This window comes from Astatotilapia calliptera, unplaced genomic scaffold, assembly GCF_900246225.1.
Source record: "Astatotilapia calliptera unplaced genomic scaffold, fAstCal1.2 U_scaffold_35, whole genome shotgun sequence".
Taxonomy (NCBI): Eukaryota; Metazoa; Chordata; class Actinopteri; order Cichliformes; family Cichlidae; genus Astatotilapia; species Astatotilapia calliptera.
In genome coordinates, this window is record NW_020535773.1 from 87,040 (window position 1) to 110,818 (window position 23,779).

General features: G+C 41.7%; 1 protein-coding gene across 1 annotated transcript; it reads left to right on the plus strand.

Annotated features, from left to right (window-relative positions):
- Positions 1–1,315: 1,315 nt before the first annotated feature.
- On the plus strand, positions 1,316–22,577 carry LOC113018042 (von Willebrand factor A domain-containing protein 5A-like). Its single transcript, XM_026161116.1, has 15 exons — positions 1,316–1,358; positions 2,613–2,779; positions 2,854–2,965; positions 3,097–3,248; positions 3,330–3,418; positions 3,516–3,660; positions 11,328–11,407; positions 11,484–11,598; positions 11,703–11,861; positions 11,947–12,050; positions 14,025–14,245; positions 16,199–16,297; positions 17,376–17,521; positions 18,500–18,623; positions 22,267–22,577. The coding sequence occupies exons 1-15, from the start codon at positions 1,316–1,318 to the stop codon at positions 22,344–22,346; spliced, it is 1,836 nt and encodes a 611-aa protein (XP_026016901.1). The 3' UTR covers positions 22,347–22,577.
- The last annotated feature ends 1,202 nt before the right edge of the window (positions 22,578–23,779 follow it).

Consider the following 23,779-nt stretch of genomic DNA (forward strand, 5'->3'; position numbering starts at 1 on the left):
TAATATTTACAAACGGGGACGGCAGTAAACCATCTGACATCTGACACACATGTTGGGCTTTAGAGGTAAGCCCCTACCGTGCATTTATTTAAGCAGCCTGATCACTTGCTGCTCAGCAACACATTACTGCACACTGACATGAAAACCTTAAAACTAAGGATAGCAACCTGGATGCTGTCACATTGAAATTCTTTATTAATTTTGTTTATATGTTTTTATCGTGATATAAAGAAATGTGGTTGTGCTGCAACAGACAACCGCATTTACAGAGAGACATCTGTGTGTGTGTGTGTGTGTGTGTGTGTGTGTGTGTGTGTGTGTGTGTTGGGGGGGGGGGGGGGGGGTGGTGGTTGGGGTGTTGCTCTTTATTTTTAATTCGATGATGCAAACAACAGGAAGAACTAAACCGGAAGGTGCTTCAGGCTAGCTGTTACCTGTCATCAAAACAGTGGTATGCGGTGACGATTCTGCCCACCTCACCCACCACACATACACATAAGAAAAACACATTCCTCCACCATGTAACAATTTCACAACATAAATTGGACCAGTTTAAAGCACTATTTATGCTGCCTGTCTGCTTTCAAACACAGAGATCTTAAGCCTAACTAAATATCTACTATAATACCAAGAGTATTCACTGTTAGCTGACAATGCTGACAAGTGACAAACCATTCCCTTAGGAAAAGAAACAAGAAAACAAAATGAAAACACCTCACTATAAAAAAAAAAACTGTATGACTGGAAAACTGTGCATAAGTAATCAAATTAATAATGCAATTAAAATTTAACTAACTATTAAGATGTTCCTATTAGCATTAAAATAATGTTCTTGGTTCATAGGTACAAAGATGAACTTCTACAGTCCGCTAACTCTCCAAAAGGAACGAGGAACTGATTCAAAGAGACTTCTGTTTTCTCTCTGACCACGTTTGGATTTTGTAATATTTTAATGTAACTGGTTACTGGTTATAATGGCACATAATATCTTGCTTCACATATTGTTTGTGATAGAGATAATATCTAATTAAAAACAGTATTTGAAAAGAGGGACAAATAGCAGAAATACAGTCTGCAATGTCATACATTTCGTGTTTGTCTTTGTGTAGTTCTTTAAAAAAAAAATGAAAAATTAAAGTATAAAAACTCAGAACTACAAAAATCTAGTCTTTCATGTTAATTCAGTTTGAATAATATTACTATTGAATAGTCAAATGAAAGTCTGTTTAAATTAAATGTAACTTCCAGAATAAACATTAAAGAAAGTGTCTTATATAGTTAACACAGTCAAAGTTATGATTCAACTCAAAAATCCATGAAGGATGAAAGCAGTCTTAACAACAACCTCAAATATCGGGGTACGAAAAACACTTGACACTAGCAGAAACCCTCAAATTCAAACATGTAAAAGGTTTCATAACTACATATGTGGAAATAAGTAAGATATTACATGGAATTATTTACATGTTAACCGAAAAATAACTACTGTAAGTCATTCCATCTCAAATTGGGCAATTTGTAGAATCTTTTCTGCTTGATTGTCACTGATTTGAATAAAATTTTTATGATACAAAATTTGAGCAGCTATAATTATTGCAGTCAAAATTTTGTTTTATAACTAAAATACTTTTCAACATACATATTTTTGAAAAATGACTGGTGCACCTACTTAAATGGTATTTTTTTCATACATTGAAACTGCAGCAATGTTTGAACATGAAGGTTGATTCTGTTCATCTGGTTGTAGCGTTTTCAGCGAGAGAAACGTTTCATCACTCATCAAAGTGACTTCTTCAGTCTCACCTGACTGCACATTTCCCCAACCTTATTGACAGTACATTTGCATAATGACTGAAACCAGCACCACTGAAGGAACAATGGGCTGGGAGGTCAGTTCCTTCATCATGATTATGCAAATTCTCATGACCACTGATCAACAGCTGAAGTCTGAAGAAGTCACTTTGATGAGTGACGAAACGTTTCTCCCACTGAAAACGCTACGTCCAGATGAACAGAATCAACCTTTGGAGATTTACTTACCTGGATGACTGAGAATGCATCAAGATCTCTGAACATAAATATCTAAAAGATGTTTAAAAATAAAAGCCAGTATATGTGTATACTGGTCTTTCTTACTATCAAAACAAATCAGAATCTATACTCTTGGACAAATATAAACATGTACTGGCTAAAAGAAAAAATTCTGTCAAAACAGATTTAGCTGAAATGTTTATGATATAAAGTTGGAATATATATAATGAATCTACATAAATTTTGGTTACAGATGAGCATATTTTTCATTTTCTCGACCTGGATCACTTTTCTATTCTGTTATACATATTCTGCTTATAACTGAGAATATATCTTAGTGTTAACCTGAATTAACTCTCTTCGGAATCACATGACTGCCAATCTTTTGTTTGAAATATGGAATTTATAAAGTGATTGGAGGATGGACATGCCATTCTGTACTGGTGCTGTCCTTTAAGAATATTGAAAGAAAACATTTGACTGACCCTCATCATACCTGCAGTTCTCTTTCTGCTGAAGTTACAGCTGTAAAAAAAAGAAAAAAAAAATGTTTACTTCTAATCAGTCACATTTGTTTACAGGTAAGAAATGTAAATCTTTCGAGGTGGTTTATGTTCCAGCCTCTTGGGTGCCCTACACTCTGCCTTTCTCTGCCCGAGTGTCCTCTCCTCGTCCAATCTCTAAAGTAGAGTCCAACTGTTCCCTGGACCCTCTGCAGTACCTCAACACTGATCAAACCCAGGCCACGGTAGGTAGAATGCTGCTGTGTCTGCTCTGTACTTATAACTGAGAATTAAATATGAATGTGTTTGTGGTGTGCAGGTCAAGCTGGCTGCAGGACACAAGTTTGACAGAGATGTTGAACTGCTGATTTATTACAAAGACGCCCACCAGCCCACCGCTGTGGTGGAGGCAGGACAGGCCTCTGCTGAGCGGAAATGAGATTTGCTGTTTTGAAATTTAAAAAAAAAAAATCATTATCCGTCTTCTTTAACTCAGTAGTTAAAGATGTTGGAGTAAACAGCAAAAACTATTTTTGGTTATTTTTCTGTCCGTAATGTTTTTCAGGCTCTCTGATGGGTGATCCAGTGGTGATGGTGAGTCTGTACCCTGAGTTCTCCCAGTCTGTGATGTCTTCAGTGGCTTCATGTGGAGAGTTTGTGTTCTTAATGGATCGATCTGGAAGTATGAGTAATACTCGGATCCGCAGTGCCAAGGTATCTGTTCTTACAGTCATAAATTTTTTATAGTGTTCCTCTCACACGGTGGACTCACCATCTTTTCCCTGTTCTCTTAAGGATACTCTACTGCTCCTGTTGAAGAGCTTACCAATGGGATGCTATTTTAACATCTATGGTTTTGGGTCCAGATATGAACACATCTTCCCGTAAGGCTCAGATCTGTCAGCTCAACACAATTATTCCTTTCATGTTTTTGTGTCTTTTGTGTTACATGCGTGTGTATTGGTGTCTGTGTGATGGCAGTAAGAGTGTGGAGTACACTCAGCAGACCATGGAAGAGGCCCTGAAGAGCGTTGAGCAGATCCAGGCTAATCTTGGAGGAACAGCGATCCTGGAGCCCCTCAAACATATTTACACTCAGCCTTGCATTCCCAGTCAGCCTAGACAGGTAACGCACACACTGGCTTGGATCAGTTTCCTCAAGACTTCCTTGAAACTTAACCTTACTTACCGCTTGCCTAACTCTGATGTTAATAAAAGGATTGCGAGGACTGCACAGTGTCTCGTCTTCTGGTTTTACTATACTGGCAGTTAAGTTCTGTTTTTCTGACTATTTATCTTTTTTCTCTTGTTTTTTTCTTTTTGTTTTCGTCTCGCCTAACTGCTTCTTCTTTCCAGGCCTGGAAGTATTGTGATTCTTGCGTGCGTTTTCCTTTCTCTCCTAATTCTTTTAAAGAGCCTCCTTCAGCTGTGTTAGCACTGAGGGGCTGCATTTCCCTTCCCAAGTGGGACATTTTGTTTTCTTAGGATTTCTCCATCTACAAGCACTGATTTGTCCGGCGCCTGGACATTTCTTTTCTAGCCACTGCTCGTCAGCAGTGAGTTTGGTGGGCTGATTCCCCATTGTCACAGAACTGCAGAGCCTTCTCTGGTACACTTGACTCGGGGGTGGTGGCTGACACGCCCTTCTACTCCGCGCGATTCACGGAGCGGTGTCAGTTTTATGAGGCGGAACTCAACCTTTCCCCTTTGTCACCAGTACGTGGGCTTTTGCAGGATACACAAAGATGGAAGTAGTTCAGCAGTTTATTTGTGCTGTAAAATCAACTTACTTCCAAAACACATGTAGACATAGACATTCACTCGTTTTTATAATTTGTCACAAAGTACTTTCAGCTACTTCTGAAACCAGTCTAAATTTAGTTCCTTTCGGCGAACTCAACCCATTTCATGTGTTTATTTCTTTAGACCCTTGCGGCGGGTTAGACCTACTGCGTTCTTTATTTATACAAGCTTGTGTGTGTACAAAGGTAACAAAGTTATTCCGGGAACTCAGAGCTGAGGTTCCTCTTCTCTAAGTCTGTTCTCAGAAAACAGGAAGCGGTTAGTTGCTAAATAAGTTTATCACACAAGAGTTTATGTGAAAAGTCATGTAGACATGTGGATTGCTTAGTGATCCATAAAATCCAGCATATTTCATGTAGCTGGATACACTATGTACAATTTTCCTTTGACAGTGTTACGTTCCCCCCGAAGGGGTCTAGGCATGTGAGAGAGGGGACCAGTAACAAATGAGTCCGGAATCAGAATGAAAAAGGAAAACAAACAGAGTTGTTCTGCATCAATAAAACTTTATTACAAAATGGTACAGGTTAACATTAACTTAAAGGGCCGGCAACGCCGTCTTACCAATAACGCCAAAGAAACAAAGAAAACGCTCGCAGCCACGAAAGGCAGGAGGACTACCAAACAAACACAATAAAAAAGGAGGCACTTCCCACACTTCCTACCCTACTCCCCACCACGGGGAGACACTCTCAGGGCCCACAAGCCCGTCTGCTCACTGGTCAGAAAGAGGCTGTCTGTCCAAAATCTAGCACAGAACCGCGTAGAGCCACCGAGGAAAAAGCCACCCTGCTCACAGCTCATCCCCAGTTTAAATAGCCTCAGAGGATGATTGCTGACTGGAGTCAGGTGGCAAACGAGGCTAATCAGCAGCAGCTGTGTCCTGGGGAGAGAGGAGAGTGAGAGAGACAGAGAGGGGTAGGAGTGGCAAGAGGGGTGGAGGCGGGGAGAGTGGGCAAACACCCCACCCACACACTCCCACAGCCTCACAGAACGTAACATTCCCCCCCCCCTTACATTGAAGCCCTACCAAAACAACAACAACAACAACAACCTATTGCGAGCTGCGTGAGAGTGCATCAGCCACTATATTGTCAGTACCTTTCTTGTGTATGATCATCAGATTGTAATCCTGGGCCAGGAGTGCCCAGCGCATCAGTCGCTGGTTGTGATTGTACATCCGGTTCAGAAAAACAAGGGGGTTGTGGTCTGTGAACACGGTCACCGGGGAAGCGCTGGAGCCCACATACACTTCAAAGTGCTGCAGAGCTAGAAGCAGAGCTAAGGCTTCCTTCTCTATGGTAGAGTAGTTCAGTTGATGGGGTTTGAACTTTGCAGAGAAATAACAGACCGGATGGCACACACCTTCCTCATCATCCTGCAGCAGGACTGCCCCGGCTCCGGTGGCACTGGCATCGACCTCTAGCTTAAAGGGGCGAGAGAAGTTTGGAGCTGCCAATACAGGGGTGCTGCACAGAAGAGATTTTGCCGACTCAAAGGCATGCTGGCATTCAACTGACCATTCAAAAGGCACCTTTGGGCTACACAGTTTGGTTAGCGGGGTCACGACCACAGAAAAGTTCTTACAGAAACACCGGTAATATCCGGTCATCCCTAGGAACCGCCTTAGTTCCCGTCTGGTGGCTGGACTCGGGTAGTCCAGGATTGCAGCAACCTTCGCCTCCACTGGGCGGACCTGCCCAAACCCCACCTGCTTACCTAGGTAAGTGACGGTTGCCTTACCAAACTCACACTTAGCGAGATTGAGGGTCAACGAGGCCTCGGCTAGCCGCTGAAACACTGTCCTCAGAAGGGACATATGATCTGCCCATGTGTCTGTGTATAGCACCACGTCATCTAGATACACATTGCACTGGGGCACATCTCCCAACACCAACTGCATCAGTCGTTGAAAAGTAGCTGGGGCATTTTTCATGCCAAAGGCCATTACTGTGTATTGCATGAAGTGGTCAGGGGTGACAAATGCAGAAATCTCTGAAGCTCTGGGAGTGAGAGGCACCTGCCAGTAGCCTTTAAGGAGATCGAGTTTGGTGATGAATTTGGCAGGGCCGATGCTGTCAATGCAGTCTTCCATACGAGGAAGCGGAAAAGAGTCAGAGACCGTTACAGCGTTTACCTTCCGATAATCTGTGCAGAAACGGGGTGTGCCATCAGACTTAGGTGTTAGTAGACATGGGGAGCTCCAGGGGCTACAACTAGGTTGTGCCAAGCCGTTTTCTACTAAGTACTCAACTTCTTCTTTCATGACCTCACGTTTGGCGAAGGGGCAACGATATGCATGCTGCTTGATTGGGACTGCGTCTCCAACGTCAATGTCATGCTCACAAACGTGGGTACGCGAGGGTACGTCACTAAAAAGAGACAGGTAGGAGTGCAGCAAGTCAAGTACCTCTTTACACTGGGACGGAGGAAGGTGAGATAGGTTGGCCTCGGCCTTAGCTAAAAAAACAGAATTTGACAACCGCCCACATTGCTGTCCCTCAGAAAGGGTACCCAGATCATCATCACCCTTAACTTCAACACTTAGCAGGGCAACAGGGACTGAACCGGGGACAGCCGTCCCAGCAGTGTCTGATGATTCTGTCATGCTGGTGTCTCTGGTATGGTATGGTTTCAACATGTTGACATGGCATAGGCGAGTCTTCCTTCTGCGTTCTGGGGTGTTGAGAATATAGTTGGTGTCAGACACTTTTTTCACTATCACATAGGGGCCTGAGAAACGAGCCATGAGGGCAGAACTGGGCACGGGCAACAACACAAGAACTTTGTCCCCAGGCTGGAACTGTCTTTCCACTGCTTTTTGATCACATCGTTTTTTCATGTTTGCCTGGGATACACAGAGAGCCTCTTTTGCTAACAAAGTAGCCCGTTGCCACCTGTCCTTGCATGTTTTTACAAACTCCATCACAGTAGTTTTAGGCACACAACCACTGAGAAAACTCTCCTTCAACACCTTTAGTGGACCCCGCACGTCGTGTCCAAACACCAGGGTAGCTGGGCTGAACCCCAAAGACTCCTGCTTCACATCACGTATAGCGAACAATACAAACGGGACCCCGTCATCCCAGCTTTTTCCGGTGTCGTGGCAATACTTACTCAACATCGCCTTGAGAGTTTGATGCCACCGCTCCAGTGCACCTTGTGACTCTGGGTGATAAGCACTAGACACAGAATGAGAAACTCCAAGGGACCGTAGAGTCCGATTAAAATCCCTGGACATGAAATTGGTACCCTGATCTGTCTGCACGGTTTTCGGGAGACCAAAGGTGGTAAAGAATTTGACTAGTGCTTTGGTAATGCTTGCTGTCGTGATTTTCCGCAGAGGAATCGCCTCTGGGTATCGAGTGGACACACACATTATGGTTAACAAGAACTGATTCCCTGCCCGCGTCTTTGGTAAGGGGCCAACACAGTCTACCAGGATATGCTCAAAAGGTTCACCGACAGCAGGGATAGGACGTAGGGGGGCGGGGGGCACCGCCTGGTTCGGTTTACCCACAAGCTGGCAAGTGTGACAGGTGTTACAAAACTGCACTACATCTGCTTTCATTGCCGGCCAAAAGAAATGCTGCAGTATACGGTCATATGTTTTAGTGACACCCAAATGACCTGACCATGCGTGATCATGTGCTAACTGCAGCACATGCCACCGCAGACTGGTCGGAACCACCAACTGCCGCACTACGCTCCAGTCTTCTCCAGGCCTTGGGGTCCACTTGCGCATCAATAAACCTTCCCAAACGAAAAATGTCTGCCTCTTGCTCCCCTCACCTCCCTTATCCTGAGCTGCTGCGGTAAAACACTGAACTAATGAAGGGTCTTCTTTCTGAGCCTTCATAAGTGCTTCCCGGGTGAGCAGAAAAGGAGCTCCAGACACAGGAGCTGGCTCAACCACACTGAGCTAACTCTAAGGCTCCATTATCTCCCTCATCGGTGCAGGGCATCACATCCTTCTCTAGAATAGAGCCGATCACTGAATCTGACAAATCAACCCCCCCACCTTGTTGCTGGGCACGTGAACGAGTCAGAACGCTCACCGGGAACACATCCGGGTGCTGCAGGCTGAGGGCATCTAACACAGGCTCTATAACAGGATTGTTGGTCACCTCAGGGGTAGGGTAAACTTTCCCACCCGCGATATCATTTCCCATTATAAAATCCACCCCATTAATCGGGAGAGAAGGCCGCACACCCACTGAGAAGAAACCACTCACCAGCTCACTCTGTACCCAGATACGATGGAGGGGAGCAGGCACAAAACTCATCCCAACACCTCTTACAATGATGCTAGAGTCACAGTCAGACTTCTCATTAAATTCAAGCACACTAGCTAGTATGAGGGACTGTGAGCCACCAGTATCACGCAGAATGGTCACTTCACGCTTATCCTCGGTCTTACCAGAAAGCGAAACTATCCCCTTAAAAATGAAGGGCTTAAAACACTCATCCGGGGTCTCAGGGGAAGGGGGCCTACTGACAGGAGGCATGGTTTTAATCAGCCCAACCCCTTTTGGTTTACGTGAAGACGAGACTGATTGTTTCCGTCTGTAAGCTTCACAATCTGCGATCAGGTGGCCAGACTTAAAACAGAAAAAACACTTTCGGTCTGCCTTGGGACGAAACACAAGTACCTCACTCTTTGGGTGCTGTGCAACTGGCACCTCGCTAGCCTTCACTGGGGCATCGCGCCGGTCATACCTACTGACACTGGTTTTATGGACGAGCGCGAACTCATCAGCCAGCGTCGCAGCCTGCTGTAGCGAGGAAACCTTCTGTTCATTAATATATACCGCGATGCGCTCAGCAATGCAGTTCTTAAATTCCTCTATGAGCATTAGTTCCCGGATCGAAGCCAGGTCAGTGGCTTTGCAGGCCGCACACCACCGATCGAAAAGAACACCTTTTTCCCTGGCGAAATCAAGATAGGACTGACCCTGACCTCTTCTCAACCCCCGGAAACGCTGCCTATAGGCTTCTGGGACCAGCTCATAGGCCAGCAGGATAGCCCTTTTCAGCTTGTCATAGTCCAAGCTGTCCTCAGCTGACAACGAGGAACAAACTTCTTGAGCCTTACCCACCAGCTTACATTGGAGCAAAATGGCCCATGAATCCCGTGGCCAGTGCAAGGCTGTGGCTATTCGTTCAAACGACTCGAAGTAGCTGTCGACCTCAGTGTCACGGAACATCGGAACCAGACGACTGTTTTTCCCTACGTCAAACGGGGTGTCTGCCTGACGAATGGAGGCAGTCGGAGGAAGGGAAACCTGCCGGAGTTCCAGCTGTCGCAACCTCACAGCTGTCTCTGCCTCCACCTCCACCTTCCTCAATTCGACCTCTCTGGCTCTAGCAAGCTCTGCGTCTAAACGCCTAAGCTCCAGCTCTTTCTTTAGCTGGAACTCCCTCTCACGGTCCTCCTTTTCTAACTGGAGACGAGCCAGGCGTACACGGAGCTTAGCATCCTGCTTCGAACCTTCACTTGACTCAATGGAGAGGGGTTCGAAGCAAGGCAATGTCATGGGTTTGTCCTCAGGCAGCCCCTGATCAACAGGTGTCGACACCAATGGACCCACAGCTTGAGCTGACGCCTGCGGAACAGGCTGAGACACTGCACCACGCTCAAGTGGACTGGCAGATACTGGCAAGGCCACTATCCCTTTCTCCACCAAGCCAGACACAAGAGCAGCTTTCAGCTCAGCCTTACGCAGAGCTGTGGAAACAGAAATGCTATAACCTGATGCCACCTCATGCAAATCCCTCTTCCTACAGGCGTCCAGTTGGACAAGCGAGGGGTTTTTATTAAACACGGCAATATCAAAGGTAGCCATCAACTCTAAAAACAAAAAACTACCTGAGGCTAACAATAACAACAAAGAAGCACCACCTCCAATACACAAATGAGAAAACAGGCGGGAAAAGTGTGGCCAGAGGTTAACCAATAAATAAAAGTACCACCGACCCTCTCCCCAGACCTGCCTACTAAAATCTTAGCCTAGTTAGCTTCTGGAGTGTACCAGGCTCGAGGCAACTTTAAAGGCTAAGCATCAAGTGCACAAAGCACCGACAAGCCTACCCCCGACAGGGAACTAATCCCCACCCGGGATTACTCCGAAAATAATAAAGGAAAAATAAAAAATGAGTGCCTGAAGGAGGAGCTTACGCTCAGCTAGACACTCCCCTTTGCTAACTGGAGAGAGAGCGCAGCAGATACCATACAACTAAACAAGCCACCGGCAAACAACTCACTAAAACTCAATTGTTGTTCCTTCCATTCATATCCCGGACGAGCCCCCACTTTGTTACGTTCCCCCCGAAGGGGTCTAGGCATGTGAGAGAGTCCGGAATCAGAATGAAAAAGGAAAACAAACAGAGTTGTTCTGCATCAATAAAACTTTATTACAAAATGGTACAGGTTAACATTAACTTAAAGGGCCGGCAACGCCGTCTTACCAATAACGCCAAAGAAACAAAGAAAACGCTCGCAGCCACGAAAGGCAGGAGGACTACCAAACAAACACAATAAAAAAGGAGGCACTTCCCACACTTCCTACCCTACTCCCCACCACGGGGAGACACTCTCAGGGCCCACAAGCCCGTCTGCTCACTGGTCAGAAAGAGGCTGTCTGTCCAAAATCTAGCACAGAACCACGTAGAGCCACCGAGGAAAAAGCCACCCTGCTCACAGCTCATCCCCAGTTTAAATAGCCTCAGAGGATGATTGCTGACTGGAGTCAGGTGGCAAACGAGGCTAATCAGCAGCAGCTGTGTCCTGGGGAGAGCGGAGAGTGAGAGAGACAGAGAGGGGTAGGAGTGGCAAGAGGGGTGGGGGCGGGGAGAGTGGGCAAACACCCCACCCACACACTCCCACAGCCTCACAGAACGTAACAGACAGAAACCTAACTCAGCTCTCAGAACAAGCTGTGGGTTTCTGGGTCTGATGTTATGTCTTCATGTGCCAACTCTCCTCTCTAGCTGTTTGTCTTTACTGATGGCGAGGTGGGAAACACCAAAGAAGTGATAGATCTGGTAAAGAAGAACTCAGATTCCCACAGGTGAAACCACAAACCCACAACTATATCTACACAATACATGTCCTCTGTGTACTTAAAGAAAACTGTTGTATTGCAGGTGTTTCTCTTTTGGGATTGGGGAAGGGGCCAGTTCTGCTCTCATCAATGGGATGGCAAAGGAAGGAGGAGGTCATGCTCAGTTCATCACAGGGACTGACAGGATGCAAGCAAAAGTAAGACATGAAACACAATTAGAAGTCACATTAAAGATTGCAGCAGATACATATTTGTTATATGTATAGGATGTATATTTGGAGAGTTTTTCTTTATTTTTCAGGTGATGCAGTCGCTGCGATTTGCTTTGCAGCCGACTGTGGTCGACTTCTCAGTCACATGGGATTTACCAAAGGAAGTGTCTGTCACTGTCCTCTCTCCACCAATCACTGCACTTTTCCAGGGTCAAAGGTCACTGATTTATGCCCAGCTTACTGGACAGGTAAGAGCAGCATCTTCTCGTTTTGTTGTTTAGATATTTGATGATAGTAATTAACGTGACTTCTGACCCTGTGATGCTGTGTCAGAGCTCAGAGGCAGCAGAGGGCTGTGTGACGGTGAAGTACAGCCTGGCAGGTCATCCCTCTGAGAACCAGCTGCACTTCAGTTTCAGACCTGCAGAGGACACTGGGTAAAACAAAGTTTAATAACAACAGCACCCTTTTGGTTTGGTTTACTTTATTTAAGATGCACAAACATATTACTGTGCATATCTTTGATATTTTTATGACCTGGTTTTACCACATCCTTTTTTTCCATCTATACATCATTAGAAACAATGATGAATTACAGTGTATTTCTATGTTTGATATTCTGACAATAGGGTTTACTCATTTAATATTCCAGTTGCAGCCATGGCTGGACTGGGACAAAAAATTGGCCCGGGCATTTTGACTAGAGACAAGCCCACCAGGATAAAGATTGAAAATGTGATGTCATTCAGGGGTAAAACCGCAAAGGATTCTGGGAACTTGTGGCAAGAGGTACTAGCGCACGCAGGCTTTCAATTGAACTCAGTTACACAGCGATAAAAAGAAACCCAAAAAATGGCAAGAAGCTGTTGTATTATTAACTGCAATAGCCGGTCGCATGACAGCCACGGGAAGCCGACGGGTAAAGAGATTGTTTTTTGCTTTTTATCGGATTACGTCGTTGAAGAGAAATTTTTTAAGCCATGTTTCCGAAGTAAGAGCCGACGGATGGTCTGGATATACCAAATATAACGTCTCAGAACACTCCAGCTCACATGTTAGTCTGCTCCAAGCATTCCCACAAAGGTCAGAGTTTTGTAGTAGTTAATGCGTCATTTTTCTTAACATAATTGGTGATATAGGTTACAAGCAAGTCTGGCGCTGAACAGAAATTGTCGCGCTATGCTCCTTTATTTATTGTGCATAAATAGTGAATTGTCCATCCATCTTCATCCATCTTCATCCGCTTTATCCGAGGCCGGGTCGCGGGGGCAGCAGCCTAAGCAAAGAGGCCCAGACCTCCCTCTCCCCAGCCACCTCCTCCAGCTTATCCGGGGGAATGCCAAGGCGTTCCCAGGCCAGCCGAGAGATATAATCTCTCCAGCGTGTCCTGGGTCTGCCCCGGGGCCTCCTCCCGGTGGGACATGCCTGGAACACCTCACCCAGGAGGCGCCCAGGGGGCATCCTTGTCAGATGCCCGAACCACCTCAGCTGGCTCCTTTCACACAATATTGCGTTTCGCTTCTGTTATTATGGTACATTGACAAAAACATATACTTTTATTCACAAGATAAAACAGTTGTTTTGTATCACTAATTGTCCGGTGCGATTACAACATACAATATTATTGTCACTGCTACATTTCTGTGATGCTACCAGAAATTATTTCCACTACTAATTAATTACCGTTGAGCTCAAAGGTCCTATTAATAAACGGTTAACGAATGTGTGTTTATGACGACGATTTGTGAGACTGGTAAACTTACCTTTGTTCTTACGATGGTCCTTTCGTTCTACACGGTGCATTTCAAGGTCCTGCACCCATCCGTCGGTAAACTGTACCTGGGCTTGTTGCAGTGACCTGAAGTTACTAAACTTCATGAGTGTATGCGCTCACTCCAAGAACCGTATAATTATAAATCTGAGCGTGGTGAAAGTTGGGCAGCACGCTAACGTCTTTTGTCCACTCTGTGTGCTCGTAAGGGTCTGACCCTTTCACTCCTTTGATTTTTTCCTCGTATCTTTTCTTTGACTTTTCATCAAGTCTGTCTTTGTACGGACCGGCATTGTTCTCCTTTTGTTTTGTACATTCCTTTTTTGTGCGGCAAAGAAAACCTTAACAGTAAACACTTTATAATGTTTAAGAACTAAACTTGATTAACTAAAGTTCATGAATGCATGCATGCATTTCAATGTATGTATGTTTGTATCCTTGTATATATTGGATCACTCTACTGTCTTCAGATAAACTTGGTATGTTATCATTGTGATTCTTTACCAAAGTGGTGGATTAAACTTCACCTCTGTAGGACCCTGAAGAGGATGCAGTGGTATAGACAAAGTTACTGATAAGTTAATCTAGTAAAATGATAGACATTAGAACAGAAGATGTTTTTTTTGTGTCATGTCTGCAGATTAACAGCCCACAGGTTGGGTGCTCGTACTCTGATTCGCTCACTGGAGTTGGAGGAGAGAGAGAGTAGAGGACAGCAAGATGGAGAAGTGAAGAAAAAGTTGGTGCGGCTCAGTGTCCAATCAGGAGTGAGCAGTTCTTTCACTGCCTTCATTGCTGTCAACAAAGACAACAGCAGGGTGATCCAAGGACCTCTTGTGCGCAGAAATATTCCGACACCCAGTGAGTTTATTTTAAATCCCCAAACTAAAACTCTGTGAGCCACAGCTCTGAAGATAAAGATGGCTGAACTTCAATGAGGTGAATGTAATGACTGCTTTAATTGCAGAATAATAGAGTTAATTCTAAATCCTAAAAAACTTAACTTAAAAACAAAGTAGTTAGGTAGTAGTTGCTTGTTTTCCAAAGTGATCTCCAAAGATCAGAAACTAGCAAGAAGTAAAAACCTGAATGAAAGTACAACAAACAATTTTTGCATTTCTTCCTGTCCAATCCAGACCTCATACCCTCACTCTTTTTTTTTTTTTTTTTTTTTTTTAATCTTAAAGTGACACTAAGATTTGGATCAGTATTGCATGGTCATCCTATAAGAAGAGGTAAGTACAAAGCAGAGTTATTGGCGTTGGAAGGTACGTGTGTGCATGGACGTTTGCTGCATCCCTGAGATTTAACACATGTATACCTGCAGCTGAGTGAATGAAAGCAGGGCAGTGATAATGTTAAGAGCAGAGAGACACGGCAGTATCCCCGTATTTTTAAAAAATAGCAATCAGAAGATTTTAGTTTTGAGTATGAAGAGTATTAGAGGAATTATACATTTGTTACTACAAAAGCAAAAACTAATTGTCACACACAACCTGAAGACAAAGGCGGATGAACATGAATAAAAGTACTTCAATGATAACTTGGAGCAGAACATTAGAACCAGTTTAGAGGTTCCTGAAGTCAGAATCCAAAAACATGCCAGTTAAAGCAAAATGTGGCTTGTTTTCTTCAAAGGGTTTGTTACAAAGAATCAAAAATACTGATAGGAAGAAACTAAACACAGAAGAACAATGAATAATTAAACAATCTGACAAATCAAGCATGGTGATCAAGCTTTGTAAATACTGCAGGGACCATGGAGGTAGGTGAGCAAGCATCCGGACTGACCACATGAAGATCCCATACATTTAATCAGTGTTTAAATCAATGACATGAAAAACGCCCTTTGAAAAAATTCTTATAAAAGATTTTAATCTCATTTTTTAACATCCTGGTTGGCTCCTGCAGGGCAATGTGTTCATTACCAGATACGTGTAAGTAAAAGCTGAATGTCAGTGTAACACACATCTGCACATCAGTGCATTTCTAAAAATAAATGTTTTCTGTTTTACTCTGTTTAACTTGAAAAATTTAAATATGAAATGCTCTATGGACAGCATCAGCAGTATTTGCTATCATAGTCATTGTATTGGGCTGTTTATAATGTCTGTACTTTATTTGTTCTTTTTCATTTACTATTATGAAATTGCTGACTCCATGTTTTTCATCTTGATTTCATGGTAGATGGAAAGAAAAACGGTTATCCGCGGCGTGGGAGTAAGTAAAGAGTGAATGACAGAACACCACACATCTGCGCAGTAAAATCACAATCCAGTAATTGTTTTTATTTCTTAATAAAAACCTGAAATCGTTCCCTGCAAGACTGTAAGTACAAGCTGAATGGAAGTTTAAGACAAGCTATCTAAAGTTCTAAAATGAAATGTGGGATGGGTAACTGGTCAAAACAAGTTAAAGGATTTGAAATGTCTCATTTTTATCTACATTTTAATACAGAGTTCATCTTCCGTCCGTGATTCCACCTGTGTGAAAGTCATTTTCTTATTTAGTCATATTTTAAATGTTAAATTGTTATGTCAAATTTAAGATTGTGTTAAAACTGTGATTTCAAATCTGAAACTTGTATTTTTATTTTATTTAACCAGGAATGTCCCGTTGAGATCAAAGACCTCTTTTTCAAGGGAGTCCTGGCCAAGAGGCAGCACATTTCCAAACAAATACATACGAACAAACAAAGTTAAACAATTACACAAAACAATTACACATTATTGAGGCAGTCTGTAGGCCTTTGAGTTTAGTTTTAAAAACATTTAAAGACAACAGTTCAGTCAATTTCCAGTCTTTCTGTAACAGGTTACCTGAAAAAGGCGCGCAGTGGACAAAGGCTTTCTTACCCAACTCTGTGCGGACAAGGGGAACAGACAGCAGCAGCTGATCATTTGAACGCAAGGAGTAAGAACCACTATTTGTCCTTGTGACCAAAGTACAAATATAAGGAGGCAGCAATCCTAGCATAGCTTTATAAATAAAAGTGTACCAATGCCCCTGTCTTCTAATGGCCAAAGAAGGCCATTTTACTCTTAAGTACAAGTCACAGTGATGGGTCAGATATCTACAGTTGGTAATAAACCTCAAGGAAGCATGATACATCCTGTCCAACATTAGAAGACATGAAGAAGAAGCGTTCATATACAGAATGTCACCATAATCTAACACAGATAAAAAGGTTGCAGTGACAAGACGTTTTTTTTTACTGCAAAAGAAAAGCACTGTTTATTACGGAAGAAAAAACGAAGTTTAAGTCTCAGTTTCTTTACAAGTCTCTCTATATGTGGTTTGTATTTCCAGCTGCCATGTCTTTGTGGGATTTAGAGAGGATTTAGATCATATGTGTACACGTGGGCCGTAGGAGGTGTTAATGTGTCACTTTATAGTTTGGAACTTTTCAGTTTTTTCTGTAGAAAAGAGTAAAAACTATGAAAGTCCCTTTAAGTCCAATTAATGACAAATTCTTCAGCAAATGTCTTGACCCAACTTTTAAACAATATTTGAACAAATTCAAATATAATATTTTAAATATACTGTTTTTATGTAAACATCATGGTGATGAATGCCTACCTTGCAGTAAAATCTATGTTGGGTACGAAAAAAGCTGACTGTAAGCTCCAAAAAATATTTGTTCTATAAATATGGCTCATATAATACCCACAGAGGAAATTATATGATCCTCAGTATGTGTGTGCGTCATCTCAAATCTACTTGCTGTTTACATTCAGAAGCTATTGTTTGATAAAAACATTAATAATATCAACCTATTTGTGGTATACACATTGAAAAAAAATAAAGCTATCTTTTTTTTCTTTCCAGTTTTAGTCTTTCTTCAGTTTCTGTTTAAAACCCTTAATTTGCTGTGTGGAAGCCTTATGTACACTGTTTGTTACATTTTTGCTTTCCTCTGTCATGTAGAATTGTGTTTTCTTATCTATCACCATATTGAGGTCTGGTTTTTGTTTAATCTTTGATTTTCCAGTTGCGTTGCCCAAGCAACTACCCAGAGACCCTTTCATGCACTTAGTCTCCCTCCAGAAGGCGTCTGGTTCCTGGCTGCTTGATCCAGATCTGGCTACTGCACTGGGAAAGACCAGTGAGCAGGTGGAAAAGATCAAACCCAGAACGGTGGGCCGAATTTTGCTGACTAATTATTTTTGTCATAATTTTCATCAATAACCTTTGTGAGGGGAAAAACAAAACACAATAAAAACGAACGCAGGAAGACAAAAACTTGAAATGTATTAACAGTTTCACTGACGAATAAAAACGAGATGAAAATTTTCTAGAGAGACGAAATCCAATCAGAACTTAAGTTGTGTAGGAAGGTGAGACGAATTTGGAAGTGATAAAATCAGAAGGAATCTCCTTGTTAGATTAGTTAGACACCCACAATTTGATCTGCCACCGACAAGCAGGAGGAAACTCCCATGCTCCCTGTTTATCATCAAAACATGATAAAAGTTAAAAACTCGGAAGGAAAAGACCTGGACAGGTTTTGCATGTCATATCAAAGAAAATAAGATGCTTTGTAAACCATTTGGAGCATCTCTTACCAGCAAAAACACATCAAAGCTTTACACTTTACATTAGATTTTAATCAGCTGAATAAACTACATCTACTATAATCTCATAATATTTAGCTGACCACATCTGAATTTAGATGGCTAAATTATAAATAAAAATAAATGTTTAGTAAAACAACTGACTAAAACTAAATCAACATTTTCTCTCAAAGTTAACACTGGCTGTCAATTTACGTAATAACACAAAATGATAATATGAGATTTAAAACAAAATTGATTGGATAATTTGATCAAAAAAACATAGGACGCAATTAAAAACATGGGAGTACAATATAACAAACATAACAAAAAGAAGTAAACTAAATGTAGCCCCTGCCTTGCTGCATGAAAACAAATCTGTAAATATTAGAGGATAAAATATTGGTTGTAATGACTCCTAACTATCCACGGAGCTGCACTGCAGAGTGTTTTCTCATCAGTCAGAACTTCTACTGAACATTTCAGTGCCCTATTTTACTTTATGTTAGCAAAGTTGTAGAAAGTGAGATCATGATTTTAATGTGTTCATTTGATGAATTAGGCCAACAGTGAAGTGTGGGCCACCATTCTGGCTCTGGTCTGGCTTCATGCTTTCAAGGTGGATGCAAAGGATGAGTGGGAGTTTCTGGCTATGAAGGCTGCCTCATGGATCCATGCTCAAAATGGTAGAAACAATGATAATATCAAATCAAGTATTCTTTTAAACACTGTTTGAAACCACAAAAAAAATCAGCCCTCACCTTATTCATATAATAACTTACGTTTACATTTTAGCGCCATGTGTGTCAGAGTGTGTGGAATCTGGAAATGTCCTGTTGGGTTGCAGCATAAAGAAAGAAGATCTGGGACTCTAGGTTTTCTCGAAGTGGATTCACCTTCAGGATTGGCAAATCATGCCATATGGCTTTTAATTCATTATTGTGCTATTTACCCTACTGTAATTGTTATGTAATCAGAATCGTTTCAAAAAACAAGCAGTTATTATGGCAACTCATTTAAATTGTATGTTTTTATTCCTGTTTTCCATCACCATATGGTGATGTTGTTCATAATTTGTTACTTTTTACTTGTTTTTATACATTCCACTTCATGTTGTTCTTCTGAAAAAGGTTCTAATTCAAAATGCTTGTGTTACAGTCCCAAATCAAAGTTAACTTTTTATGCCTCTAGACAAAGTCCTAATTTTATCTTATAGTGGAGTGAATGTTTTATTTACAGGATTTGTCATAGTTTGTAATCAGGTTTATCTGTCTGCTTAATGTTTAGATAGAAATGCTATGAAATCTAATGCAACTCAATAAATATATATATATTTCTATAATCTGACAGACTACTAAATGTTTGGGAAAAATTGTGTATGCTGAATAATAAAAGGTATGCACATTAACATTTTAGCACTTAAGCCATATTGTATAGTACAGGCAATATACCCAATTGCCCAGGTCCTCATCTACAAGGAACTAGCACAGTCAGTCTGTGATTCATAGTGTAAACACTGTTACAAGAACAGGGACCTGCAGTAAAACTGTCCAGATAATCTTTCTGGCCCTGCAGGCCAAAAGCACAGAATCTTTTCAGTAAAGTTTTAATAAATGGAGCTAATGGATTGAGCTAATGTTTGCCATGTCCTAGGATAAAGTGTCACATAGTATTGGGTGGGTGCACAGTCACTAATTTACAAGAAGAAATACTGTGAAAAAATTTTTTATAGTAAAGTTTGAACATGTGCAATGTTTGCAGTGAAACTTTAGTTTTCAATAAACTACACACACACACACACACACACACACACACACTATTTCTTTGCACATTCACATCTGCAGCAATGTTTGAACACGAATAGCTCAAAGACCATTAAAGATAATAGCCAGACATTTTCAATGTTCTTTCTTACAAGCCAAACGAGCCTCGCTTGTGAGTTTGTGGTTTCTGCGTAGACTGTGTGGTTGTTGTATTTTTTTTTATCTAACTTCAGCAATAAAGCCACTTTTGATTTTTACATCTTGTTTTCAAAGTGGCTTAACCTTCGGGGCTAGTCAACAGAAGCAGATCTAATTACACCATACTGCCTTCAATTCGCTGTTGTATTATATACCCTGTTATGAGTGCTATATAATCAGAATTTATTGGAATTTTCTTTTGAACAATTTCTACATCTGGGCCAACTAAATGTTTATAGGGGTATTTATGCTGATTAATGAAAGATATATACAGTAAAAATTTATTCTCTTTTTATTGCTTGTTGACTTTATTATATTTTTGATGTTGGTGTTCTGCATTGTTTACTGTTATTGTATTTTTATTTTTAGTATATATATTGATAAGTAAGAAAAGGAATCAGTGATGTTTCATCAGTGTACATGGGAGAAGTAGTTTCAATACCGTTGGCTGTCTAGTGGACTGACTATGCAAGACCACTAAGATCAGTGATATGCTCAGACTCAAGTTCATCATTCGTTAGTTTGCAAGACAGTCACTCAGATTGCAGACCTGACATTCTGATAGAGATTCAGCAAACATTATATAGAATTACTATGATGGGGCTTATGGTCAACCTCATATGGGTACCAGCGCATCATAGAGTTAAGGGAAATGATTATGGCAGACAGAACAGCAAAGGAAGCTGCAAAGAGACCATTATGGATATGGAAATCAGTGTTAGTAGGACAGCAATCAAGAGTAGAATATGGCACAAAATAAAAGAAAGGTGGCAAAGGCAATGGGAGGAAGAGGGGTAAGGGAGATGGTTTTATAAAATACAAAGGGAAATAAAAAAATGAGAAGCACAGGGAGGAACAGGAGAGAGGAGACAGTTATCTCTCGATACTCCACACCAGTTGGTCGCGATAATGCACCATTTTGCTGTTTGCCAGCCGCCACTAAACAGTATAAAGAGGAAGAAAAAGAAAACGAAACCTGTCAGGATACACACGTCTGTTTTCTACAGTCATTGAAGTAAGCTTCTATTACACATCATTCTTCACTAGCGGTCTCCAGCGCCACACTTTCATATCTCACAGGTTTATCTTAACCATTCCGTTCTTTATGAGTTAGTTCATTCCTAATGTCACATCATCGGTTTTTATTTCCGGATTCATTATTGTCTTTTTTAAAAAATGTTTTCGGATCACAGTCAAAAACACACAGTATAACCTATGCAGTTTCACAAAACGGAGCGTTTTCCAATGTGTATAATAATCCGTGACAACATAATCCAGATGCTTCTGGTCGCAGAGTCGCCATATTAATGCGAATCTTTGTAGAAGCGAAGGCTCAATTTTAGTAGACGTGTGTCAAGTCATTAAAATTATGTTTAGACGATTTAAATGTTTAATGAGACTCACGTTGGGAGTAAACAGCAGCACTGAGAGCGCACTCCGAGTTTTCTGCAACAGCAAATGTTTTCTTATTTCCAGCGGTGCTCTTTTTACTATGATATACTGTTTGTTTGTTTTTTTATAGATTTTTAATTGCCGTTTTATTATCATCACCTGATAAAGTCTGACTGGATTGCGCTGTACGCGTAAGAAGCGTCACGTGACTAGTTAAACGCCCTTTCTATCGCGAGTGCTCGCAGACCCTCGTGCGGAAAGACTGACTTAAAAAAAAAGTTAACAGGTATCATGAATGTAGTTATTATCTCCAACGAGGGTTTTAGATGTTTTTCTTGTCCAGTTTGTGAAAAGAAAGCAGTGTTGTGTTGAACTTCGTATCTGTTCCTGGAGACACAGCAACGCACGACACAGACCAAACCAAACAAAAAGATGTCAAACTAAACGTAGGCTTGCCTCACAGCATGAAAGTAAACATCTGTATATCAGAAGATAAAACACAGTAACCACACACAGCAAAAATACTTTTCTCATCATCAGTTCTTGACAAAGTATTTCAGCACATTATTTTAGAGCATCACAGTTTGTGATTACATCAGGAACAGCATCCAGTGTAATAATCGGCCAAATCAAATATGCAGAGCTACACATCTTGGTGACACCTTGTGACAAGGAAGCAGCCAAAAATATTTAATACTACTGGTTGAAGAAAGTAAAATCATGTAGCGTGTTTTTTTTTTGAATTAGGCCAACAGTGACGTGTGGGCCACCATTCTGGCTCTGATCTGGCTTCCTGCTTTCAAGATGGATGCAAAGGACGAGTGGGAGCTTCTGGCTATGAAAGCTGTTTCATGGCTCCGTGCTCAGAATGGTAGTAACACGCTAATTAAAGAATAAAATGTTTTAAAAATAGTTTCATGCTACAGTCAACTTTTCTCCATCATTCATTATTTTAATATCTGTTTTCTGTTTTCAGCGCCGCGTGTGACAGAGTATGTGGATGCTGGAAATGTCCTGTTGGGTTGCAGCGTGAGGAAAGAAGCTCTGGGCCTCTGAGGGGTTTCTTAAAGTGGCTTCAACTTCAGGGTGATCAGAAGCAGATCTGCGTACACCTTACTGCCTTTGATCCAGTGCTGTTTTATGTTACATACCCTGCTGCTGTTATGCAGTCAGAATTGTTATATATTCTTTTTCATGCTTAGTTCTTAGTGTTAAGAGGCATTTTGTATTTTGTGAATCACTCCCTGTAAACCGGTGTGGGGAACTCCAGGCCTCAAATGATTAGTTCATTACCAGGCCTCTGGAGAACTTCAAGACAAGTTGAGGATGTAATTTAGCCATTTAAATGAGCTGTGTTGGATCAAGGACACTTCCAAACCTTGCAGGAAACCGGGCCTTGAGGTCTGGAGTTCCCTACCCCAGCTGTAAACCAATGCACCTTTCGAGGTCCTCCTTCTTAGTTGCATTGAGGATTTTGTGCACGCTTCTTATGACAGAGAGGATAGAAGAGGCACAAAACTGTGCCCAGTCTGTGACATCAAACAAATTGGTTGTGAATCAAAACTCTTTATTCCTACTTTTCTAAGTAATCTTAAAATTTCAAGTAAACCTTTTCTGAGTAATCTGTTTCTCCCGTTGCAGTTGTGCTCACCAGTCAAAACACAACGTCTATACACCACTAAACATTCAACACTTCTATAGCAAAGTCCGTGAGCTGAACACATACAAGGTGCCTGAACATAACTAACAAATTATAATTTGTCACTCCAAGTTAACATGTTTGTTTTTTATTTTTAAAAAGCAAACTTTTTCAACCACCACTGGTTTATTATTCTTTTTGTTCAGTTTGTTCTTGTCTTAATGTGTCTACTCAGACAAAAACTGTGTGCATTTCTTTTCTTTGCTCGGTCACTGAACGCTAATGCAGAAAGCAGTGCAGGGTTGAGTCAAACCGATATCATCAGGTGCTGGAGGCAACCATCATGGTTTCATGTTTCATGACAAAGAAGGATACTGTTCAAAATTATACATGATGATGTGCTCCCAATAATATTTGGAAGACCTACACACATTTTTTTAAATACTGGATTCTTTGTGTGCAAACAGTTCTTGAAAGATCGATTGACGGGGGCCAGTCTCTTTCTGTCATGGTCCTGGGTCTGGTGACCCAGTGTTCATGTGTTTTCGAGTTTTGTTAATATTCTTTGATTTTGTGTCATTTGTGTCACCCACACACACACACACACACACCTACACGTATACACAGACTGGTACTCTTTGTTCCCATGTATGCCTATGTAAGATGTCATATGTTAATGAACTAATGCATATTCATGAGTTACTTCAATAAAGAGCAGTACTACGGGGGAGCTAACTGAGAGTGACTGGGGTTCAAGCGTCAGGAACAGCGCTCATCACAGTTCTCTCCCTCGTGCACGTGATTACCAAAGAACTTTGGTGACTTGTGTCTTGTTTTTGCTGGTGTAGTA